Source organism: Marmota monax, unplaced genomic scaffold, assembly GCF_021218885.2.
Source record: "Marmota monax isolate L192 unplaced genomic scaffold, Marmota_monax_Labrador192_F-V1.1 WCK01_AAM20220418_F8-fsc00022, whole genome shotgun sequence".
NCBI classification, from domain to species: Eukaryota; Metazoa; Chordata; class Mammalia; order Rodentia; family Sciuridae; genus Marmota; species Marmota monax.
In genome coordinates, this window is record NW_026695215.1 from 14819513 (window position 1) to 14830086 (window position 10574).

A 10574-nucleotide genomic window follows, 5' to 3' on the forward strand; every position below is an offset into this window, starting at 1 on the left:
GAACTAAAAAATAAATATTAAAAATTCTCTCTCTCTCTCTCTCTCTCTCTCTCCCTCCCTCACTCTATCTTTAAAAAAAAAAAAAAAGACACTAGATTCGTTAACATCAAATGATAATTTGAAACTGGCAATAAAATGGTTTTTCAATCTGTCAATCTAATATTTCACCTTGTGAGATATATTGGAAACTAATAAATACAAGAATGAAGTCCCTAAAGAAGTTTGTGCATAATTATCTATAACTTTAAAGATGTATAAATCAATCCATCATCCCTTTCTACTGGAATGATTTGGAGTTGAAGGGACCCACCCAAGTCCAGGAATAAGAGCACTTCTTTTCAAGCTCACTTTCAGCCCTATGCATCTGTAACTCTTCAGATGAGAGACTCCTAATCAGCAGTTTAGGATTTACCAGCACATCTCCAGGTCAGTAGGTAAAATTAGGATTTCTTTAAAGATTTCTCAGCATAGTGAAGAGGAAGAAGATATACGTACCCTCTTCCCCAGGCTGCTTAACATCTTCATTGTCAGAACCACCATCATCCCACTTCTGTAACTTTAGTACCTTAAGACTCTTCTACCCTTCAGCTCCCCCGCCTTACAAAAACTACACATCAATTTCAGGGAAACAGAAAACAGCACCTCTTCACAAGGTTCTGAAGCTAAACCAATTCTGGATTACATCAGTTAAAAGAACAGAAAAGAAATGTGAGGTGAGAATTCTGTATATCAATATATTAACACATACATCCTATGAAATGGTCACTTCATGATTTGAGCTATATGCTGAGCAATTTAAAAAGCAAGAAGTTGACTGACAGATGTAATACTTTGACTATGGTTCAAGCAGTATCACTCCCAGTAAGTGTATGGCCAATTTCCAAGTCTGTATGCCAGCGTCGCTCTAAACTATAGAAACACACATTTTTTGTTTGTTTTATTTACAGGCCCTTTTAATTTGTAGACCCAAGTTTTACTTACAGTGATGCCTCTTACCAAACTGTTTTCAATGGTATTCACCACGGAGCAGGTGAAAGTACAGGCTAATTCCTTCTGGAAACACCCCAACTCAATTCTATGACACACATATATGTTGTTCCATGAACAACCTGCAGTTAAGTATCAGTGAGGCTCCAACAGACAGTGTCTAATATCAATAACGCTAAAATGTAAGGAGGTAAAAAATCTGGAAAACCAGATCAAGGAGGGAACTCCGCCCATTTAGTTTCCCAGTTAAATTAGATATATGCATATATTAAATATAAGATTTAACCTAAATTCTGAAAAGACTTTATTCCTTAAAAATATCTTTAATGTTGGAAACTTGGATGCAGGAAACAGCTGCTTCTCCAGTATCTTTATTAGGTTTTAAGAACTGCAGTCTCTTAAGGGTTCTATGACTATAACAGGGAATTACGATGTGAGAGAATTTAGTAGTTTGCTTCGGGATTTAATAAAATCCCAAATCCTTAGGCCGGCATGATGGAGAATGCCTGTAATCCCAGCAACCCAGGACGCTGATGCAGGAGGATTGCAAGTTTGAGGCCAGCCTCAGCAATTTAGCAAGGCCCTGAGCAACTTAGTAAAACATTAAAAAAAAAAAAAGGCTGGGGATGCAGCCCAGGGATAAAGCACTCCGGGATTCCATCCCTAGTACCAAATAAATAAATAAGCAAACAAACAAAACTTCAAATCCCTGAAAGAGGGAGCAGCCTGAAAAGAAAGTGAGATTCCAAAATCAATTAACAGCATCATTACTCAAGAAAATTTTATAGCCTACCCAAGAGCACTGTTAGTAATTTTAATGCAATTCAATTTTCTTCACACAAGGTAAAAAGGACCCCTCATAACTAGCACAATCTGAGAATACTGAATAAAGAAAACTGTTGATTTTCAACCAAAGTAAAATAAGCTCTATAGATTTTTTTAAAGAGGTATTTTGTCTAAATAAACTACTGTAGGAAAATGGCAATCTAAAGGGCATTTTAAAAACATCAATGTCCAAATGACTGAAATCGAATCGGTGTGTTTATAGTAATGCTCAGGGCCTCGGAGCAAAACTGAATTTAGTCAACTAGTATGGCTCGCTCACAGAAGTGACAAATGCTTGAAAAGGAAAGGAATTAAGTGGGTTAAGTGCGGATTGGATGACTGTGTTTTGAGACCTGCTCACAGGAAGCCACTACATCCTGCCCCAAGTCCCTGTCAGTCACCCGGCTCTCGCTTCAAGTCCCCGCGGCAGCGAGGCGGGGCGGAGTACAGGTGTCCGGCCGAGCCCCTCCCGCGCTCCCTCGCAGCACGCCGCGCGGCCCCCTCCGGGTCCCCCGGCTGCCTGCTTCCTCCCGCTGAGGGCGCCTTTTTCAAGCTCTCACGGGCTCGGGAGCTCGGGAGGCAGGCAGCCCCCTCCCCTCGGGCCAGCCCCCCTTCCACGCCGCCGCCTCTCCTCCGGCCGCTCCTCCCCATAATTGCTGCTCCGCACCCGCCTCGCCCCGGTGTCCGCGGCCGCCCGGAGGCCTGAGTCGGAAGGCGGCCGGAAGCTCCTCACGCCCCCGGCCCGCGCCCCCGGCCGCGCCCAGCCGCCGAGCCCCTCACGCCCGCGCGCCCAGGCCGCCTCCGCCGGCGCTGCCCGCTCCCCACTGCCTCCCCAGAGGGGTGGCCGCAGCCCACGCCGCCCCGTCCAGGCGACGCCTCCCCCAACACACCCCCTCCAGCCTCGCCCGCGCCCGCCCTCCCGGCGCTGCGCACCGCGCCGCGCCTCACCGGCCCTCTCGGCCCACCATCCAGCGCGGCTCGGCGACGCCAACCCAGCGCGCCCGTTGCCCCCTCAGCCGTGCGGCCGCTGCCGCCGGGGAAGCCCCTCAGCCCGGGCCCCGCTTACAGATCTTGCCCCGTAGGCTCTGCAGCACTCGGACCTCGCGGCTGTCCTCGTCTCCCGCCTCGGGCTCTGCCGTCGCAGTCGCCGCCGGCGCCTCGGAAGAAGCCGCCACCGCAGCAGGCGCCGCCGCCGCCATGGTGCCGCCCGGCCCGTGCCGCAGCCCCGCCGCCTGCGTAGCCCGGCGAGGCGGAGCCCAGCGGCGGCCTAGGCCGGGGCGAGCGGCGCGCCTGGCTCCGCCCCCGGCCTTGGCCTGGTTGCCCCGCCCCGCGCGGCCCCGCCCCACCCCACCCGTCCACCCGCTCCTCGCCCCGCCCACTCGGACCCGGACGGTGCGGGCGGGAACACGCGTCCCTCCCGGCTTGTGGCGCTGCGGGTCCGTGGACCTTAGTCGTGGCTCTGAGCAGCCTTGAAAGCCCCGCGAGGAGAAAACCGTGGCACTCCTGTGGATCCCCAAGTCCTCTGGGAATTGGACCCCTCCTGCGAACCGACCTCCACGTCTCCTAACGCTCGGGAAAATACGGGCCCTTCCCAATCGGGGTAACTCGCGGTTGAAAGAAAATAGAATTTGGCAGTTGGGTGGGCATCAAACCACTTCATGCAAAAGGAGGCAGGAGGTGTAGCCGAGACTCCCCCAACAATATCCACAGGCTGCCCCCGCTGAGTCAACCACCGCATACACAAACCCTCACCCTTGGTAAGAACGCTGCTCTGCAAAAGCCGGTTTACAAAAAGGATCAGAGACCCCTATTTCCAATTGAGTGGAACACCCGAGACCCTCCCATAGACAAATTCTGAAGCATTTACTACCCCTTGTTTATTTTCGGAATCATAAAGAGATTGGCCCTAGGAAATTCGTAAATCTTCAACTAATTGTTAGCTTTATCTCAAGGGAACCCTCTACAGTGAGTAAACTGCATGAATAATACCCTGGTATGTGGTGAGGAAGATGATTTCCTGGTCTTGAGATTGTTAACTGCACTGCCCTAAGAAGGAAGAAACTGTGACCTAACAGGGCAGGGTAGTTCTTAACCAGGGCAACAACAGGAATCCATCAGTCACCGTCAACAAATATTTTTTGCGGGTCAGAGTGATAGCCTTAGAGACTACAAAAGGTCAAGGTGAAGAGGGGCAGCCCTGCAGCAGGTCAGTCGGGCAGGAGACACAGAAAAGGGCAGACGCATTGGGAGATAAGAAGAAGATGGGGAGACAGGGAGACCCTTCCTGGGAATGGACTCTTGGTGGGAAGGGTGAACAGAAGCAGGAGGAAGCAGTCATGTGACAAGGGGTAGAAACTGCTTGTGCGAAAGGCTGGACCGCCTGAGTGGCTTGAGTTTGGGATGTGTCTGGCACTGAGGGGCAAAACTTCCGGTCCTGCCTGTGCTGTGGGTGATCCCTATTCCCGCTCAGAGAAAGTGAACACAGCCGCTCTTTGACGGATGTTTTGTTGTCATTTCAAACTTCAAAACTTATTTCCGGCGGGGGGAGGGGGCAGTGGTGCACACCTGTAATCCCAGCGGCTCAGGAAACTGAGGCAGGAGGATTGCAAATTCAAAGCCAGCCTCAGCAATTTAGCAAGACTCTAAGCAACTCAGCACCCTATTTCTAAATGAAATATAAAAATAGGACTGGGAATGTGACTCAGTGGTTACTTGCCCTTAAATTCAATCCAATACCAAAAAACAAAAACAAAAAAACCCTTGTTTTCCTAGCTCCCTTTCCAAATCAGCTTTTATAGGCATATGCTACTATTTGAGCTAGAGACTTTTTTTTTGTCCCTTGTCCCCATAATGTTTTCAATCGCCACATCCTTACCATAGCTGAAATCTCTTCTCTCTCACCCCTCTTTCCTATTCACTGTCATTGCCCTTGTTAAAACCATCCTCATTCAAAGAGTAATCAATATGTTACAATTTTATTTTAGTTTCTTTTAGGGAATGCCTTTTAGATTCAGACATGAAGCCCAATTCTACATTTTTGCACATGTGACATTTGGGTTAATTCCTCAACATTTCAAATCATGTTTCTTTAACAGTAAAATGCTCCACTGTCTCTTCTTTGAAGGGTTGTTATTAGGATTCAATATTTATTGAAAACAGGTGTGTGAAACATCTAGCAGGATTATCTCAGTAAATGTCACTTCATTCTCTTGATTAGAACTCTTACAATAGGTCTCCCATCCCTCTTCTTCCTCCCGTATACCACTTAAAATAATCTGCCTAAAGCAAAAATTGGAGCTTGTCATTTTCATACTTAAAGAAACACCAGTGGCTTCATCTCATCAACCTGCAAACAAGTGCATACTACAGTCAGTAGTAGAAACGACTTAAGAATAAAATTCACATTCCTCAGCCAAGTGTTCAGGGTTGAGATTGGAAGCAGTCTTATCTCAGTCACACTGAGTCACGTTTCCCATCAGCCTGTTAAGAGTGGTCTTCCTCCTGCAGGGCCAGGTACTGCCGCATCCTGCTATCACTTTCTTTCCTGCACAGCGGCTCTATCTGAACTTTTGTGTGGTCTTGATCACTTTCCAGTAGGCATTATATGAACCTGTGCACTAATTTTATCTCCTACATTCAATTTTTTAGCTCTTTCTGTACTCTACTTCAAATTTTTGAATGAGTGGTGAAATCATAATAGCTCACTTACTCCCTCTACTCCGCAGAACTGAAGTTTTCCTGTTTTGAAAATTCTGATGAGAATTTAATTTTTCATTATCATATCTGTCTAAATGGCTAAAATAGAAATGTATAACTTTGATCATATCCAATCCAAAATTTGACATAAAGGCTCATTCCTTTGTTTGAACATTAACAATAGCTATACCACATTCTTCTAATTTCCCTTCTTTTTCATTAGCCAAACTCCAAGTACATAACTCTATTACTAAATTGTTATTAAAGGTCTGAAAACAATTTTACATGAAGTGACACTCTACTTTTTTATTTTTTTTTTCTCCCAGGCGATCTTCCTGTTGCAGGTTTCGGAATTATCATATTATTTTACTAAAACCCCCAAACTCCATTTCTTCTTCGTCTGATTTCTAACTCCTCCATTTGTAAATAAACCCTTCAGAACATGATCTTTTCTTTCTTTCTTTCTCTCTTTCCTTTTTTTACTGATACTGACCTATTTTGGAAAAATCTTTGGTAGAGTCATTGTTTCCTTAATGTAAAATATTTGGGAAGTAAAATTTTGTGGACTAATAAAACTAAGAGTACAATTTGAAGACTGCTTTTACATCTCATTCCCTTTGTTGCCCTGGCGTGGAGTTCTAGATTCCTGTGAAGTTTCACTCATTTCTTCATGATGTTTAGTAACTGGAACGATATTGCCTCACATACAAACTTGCACTTCACTTCCTTCCTCAAATTATTATGAATGTGTTTCAAGGCTCTCTCTCCTATCTCTACCCTTCTCCATTCTGACGAGCAACCATTCATTACTTTGTCTTTTCCTCTTTCTTCACCAATTTTTAACCCATTCATTCATTTTAACCCACAAGTTAACTTGCTTCATGGTGGATGAGGAGGAAAATTACATCATTTCTTAATAAAATGATGGTTTCACAGCCAATTCCAGAACTTCTCAGATCCAACACATGTTTGAATTAGCACCCACCAGCTTCTAACTTGGCATTAAAAGGGGTATCTCCTGAGTGTGAGTTACTTATCATCATTTCTCTGGTGAGGAATAGAAGTGCCTTGGTTTTTAGTGAGCAAATAAATGGAGTAATCATTTCTCCCAATTAACTTGACATGTATAATAACTTCAGCAAGGGATTTTTAGAAACCTGAATTTAAGTCAAAAGTTTTCTTTAGGCTTATTTAAAAAAATAAATGATCTACATCCACCTTTAAAATAACCAGTCTTTCTTTGAAATGCCTTTAAGATGAAGTGTTTTTTTTATTATTGTTATTGGACTACAATGCTTAATAGTGATTTTATAATTCAACAGGTTTCTGTAGAAAGCAAACTATTTACTAGCAGTGGAGAGTTGTTTCAGGGTATATTATCATAATTGACAAGTTTATTTTTGTTTAAGAGTTAGTGATACTCTACATGTATTACCTTATCCTGCAAATATTACTTATTTGGCCACAGGTAGATCATTTGAAATTAACAAGATGCATTGGAAACTTTTTTTTAAAAAAAGAAGTATTGCTTTTTAATATTTAAATATAGATCATTTTCATAAGTCTGCAGACATGAGGCAGAACTATTTCCAGTGGGCTGGTGGAGAGGCAAATTCCTTGGGTCATTGATTTCCCTGTTCATCTCATCGGAATCCTATGTATTAAACATTATGCGTTCTGTTATTGATTGTGCAAATAATGTCTAAACCCAATCATCATTTTTCTTTCTGTTAAAGTTGGAGTGGAAGAAGGTGATAAGAGATCTGAGGTTTACAGAGAACTTTTAACATTTTACCTCAAGATCATACAAGGCCCTGGCAAAGATATTTTTTGTGAACAAATTTTAATCTAGAAGTCTCTAGCTCCTCTAATGAAAATATTTTCAAATATGCTCAGCTCCTGGAGGAGGGTGTTACAGGCCTGAATATTGGAGCAACCGTGTGACTTCAGTTGTGTCTCAGACTTTTGAACTATGATGATGTATCCGCTCTACCCCAGTGTGCTCTTCCTGTCACTTTAGACTGATGGAAAAAAAAAACAAATGGCTGCTAAAAGAAAACTAGCAGTGACTCTGGAGGTTGAGGCAGGAAGATTGTAAGTTTGAGACCAGACTGGTCAACTTATCAAGACCCTGTCTCAAAAAATAAAAAGGGCTAGGAATGTAGCTTAGTGGTACAGCACCACTGGGGTTAATCCCCCACCCCCGCAAAAAAGGAAAGAACCAGAAAATTGGGCATCCCTGCACTTGCTTTATTTTCTATTCATTCCTCAAGAAGTTTCTTTCTTTGCCTGGGCACATCTGTTCATTCATCATGAACCCCAAAGACGTGCTCCAGTTGGTGAGAGCCAGGCCGAAAGATCTCAGGCCTTGGCTCCAATGATTTCCATGCTCTGAAGATATAGCCAAGGTCTCCTGGGGCCAAGAGACAGTTACATAGCCTGGCTTACACACTGGAGTCAGCTCCTCCCGCGGTCAGGGGAGTGTGGAGCTGGGGGCCCACCCAGCTACACTCATGCCAGGTTGGAGACCCAGGCTCACTTCCCAGTCCCCTCTCCAGCACCTTGGGAGAACAATGGAGTGGTTTATTTTGATATAATTTCAAGCTTATATACACTTTACCCAATTCTCCTACTATCAACATTTAACAGTATTTGTTTTGCATCCCCTTCCCTTCTGTCTTCCAAAACCATTTGAGAACCATTTGAGAGACAGGCATGTAGCCCCTCTACCCCTAAGTAGTTCAGTGTATATTTCCTAAAAACTAGTTGTCTTACATGACCCAGTGCACCTGTCAAAATAAGAAAATCAATACAAGATGTTAGTGTATCTGTAGGCTTTATTCTAATTTCATCAATCTTCCCAATAATGATCTTTATGGAAAAAAAGAAAACCCTAGAGTCTGAGTGGCATTTGGTGCTTGTATTTTTACTTTCCTCTAATCTGGAACGGTTCCTCAGTTTTTCCTTGCTTTTCACAAACTTCATATATTCTTGATGAATTCCAGCTAGTTACTTTGCAGACCTACCCTCCATTTGTGTTGTGTATTTTTAGCAGGGATGCTACCTGAGTTTGCCTCAGTGAAGCTTACCAGGAAGCACAAGGTGAACGTTTCTGCCACTGCTAGCGATGTCTGTCAACTTAAATCCCTGATTAAGGCAGTGTCTACCAAGTTTGTCCTCTGTATCGTCTATAGTTCCCCACGTAATCGATGAGACTCTTGTGGGTCCGTGTTTTGAGATTTTTGTAAAAGTGAGTTTATTTTTCCTCCCTAGACACATACCGTCTTTCGTACTCTGCTTGGGTAAATTATACCTTCACTTGTCCAGCTACTTAAGCCCCAAACTAGGGAGGCATTCCTCTGTCCCCTTCCTTGACTTTCATGTGTGATGACCCAATCCTGTAGCTTCTTCCCCTTTAATGTGATTCAAATCCATCTTCCTCATCCCTTCTGCCACTCTTCACCCATACCCATGTTGTTACCAGAGTTGTCTTTCAAAAAAAAATGCAAATCTGATTATATTAATTTCCCACTTAAAAACCTTTAATGCAAATGTTGCCAACTGGAAGTTTTCAGGCAGTGAGGGAAATCACAGGAGGCACGTACTACAACTCTGTATTAGTCAGCTAGAGCTACGGTGACAAATATCATAAGCCCAGTGGCTTAAACAACAGACATTTATTTCTCAATTCTAGAGGCTCAAAGTCCAAGATCCAGGTGCTGGTTGATTTGGTCTCTGGGGAGATCTCTCTTCCTGGCTTACTGAGAGCTGCCTTCTTACTGTGTCCTCTAATGGCCTTTTCTTTTTTTTTTTTAAAATGTTTTTAAGTTGTTGATGGGCCTTTATTTTGTTCATTTATTTATACATGGTGCTGAGAATCAAACCCAGTGCCTCGCACATGCTAGGCAAGTGCTGTACCACTGAACTACAGCCCCAGCCCGAGAATTTTAATATTTATTTTTTTTTTAGTTTTCGGCGGACAACATCTTTGTATGTGGTGCTGAGGATTGAACCCGGGCCGCACGCATGCCAGGCGAGGCGAGCGTGCTACCGCTTGAGCCACATCCCCAGCCCTCTAATGGCCTTTTCTGGATCTGTGCATACAGAGGGGAAAAGATACACTATGAGCTTTCTGGTGTCTCTTCTTATAAAGACCCTCATCCTATCAAATCACTCCCCACCTTATAACTTCATATAAACTTATTACTTTCTTAGTGGCCCCCATCTCCAAGTACAGCTACACTGGAGGTTAGAGTGTTAATATGAGAATTTAGGGGAGACACAAAGTTGGTCTATCACATACTCCTACACTCTCTCCCTCCTCCCACCCATGGCAGACATTGCCAACCAATCAATCCCCACACACTTTGCTACTGAATTTGAATGAAGCTCAAGACATCAAATACAGCCTTCTCAACATCAAAGACTCCCTTGCAGCAGGGATGTGTACACATAACTCCATTTCCCGCAGGGTACCCCAGCCATGAGGAGGGAGACATTGATACTGGAGATGGCAGGCAATGGAGGCAGAAGCAGGGCTGCTGGGTTCTGTGTGCCATTTGGCACCCATGCATGTCGGCAGATGTGTGACCCGGGTGTTGTTCTTGCATGGAAAACTTTCCAACTCTTTTGATCTTCCAGGGGATTCTTAGACACCCAATACCTCAATGCATTCATTTTCTGCTTAAACTAAATCAGTGGTGAGGTTGGAAGGGGTCTGCTGTTTTAGCCAAGAAGTTCTGCCCTCTGTCCTGACTTGAAGGCTACACAGTTCCCCAAATGAGCCAGGTGAGTTGATGCCACTACTGCTGTGCTGTTGCTGCATCCTATGTCCACAGTCCCCACCCCATCCCTCATGGTATCAGTTAGAAGACTTTGGGTTGTATGTAGCAGAAAAACTGTCATAAAAGGGCTTCAACAACTACACTTTAATTTCTTTATTTATGTTACTAAAAAAACAATAGAATCACCACATGATCCAACAATTCCACTTCTGGGTAGATACCCTAAAACATGGAAAATTGGGGTATTGAAGAGATATTTGCACACTCATGTTCATAGCAGTG

The 10574-nt window shown here is 44.2% G+C and overlaps 1 protein-coding gene across 4 annotated transcripts in view; it reads right to left on the reverse strand.

Annotated features, from left to right (window-relative positions):
* Rasa2 (RAS p21 protein activator 2) overlaps window positions 1–3048 on the reverse strand; it is a 107319-nt gene extending 104271 nt beyond the window's left edge. For all 4 annotated transcript variants that reach the window (XM_058574945.1, XM_058574946.1, XM_046431523.1 and 1 more), the window contains exon 1: window positions 2879–3048. In XM_058574945.1, the coding sequence (XP_058430928.1) occupies window positions 2879–3011 (133 nt within the window). In that variant the 5' untranslated portion in view covers window positions 3012–3048. The remainder of the gene's footprint in view (window positions 1–2878) is intronic.
* Window positions 3049–10574: the final 7526 nt, after the last annotated feature.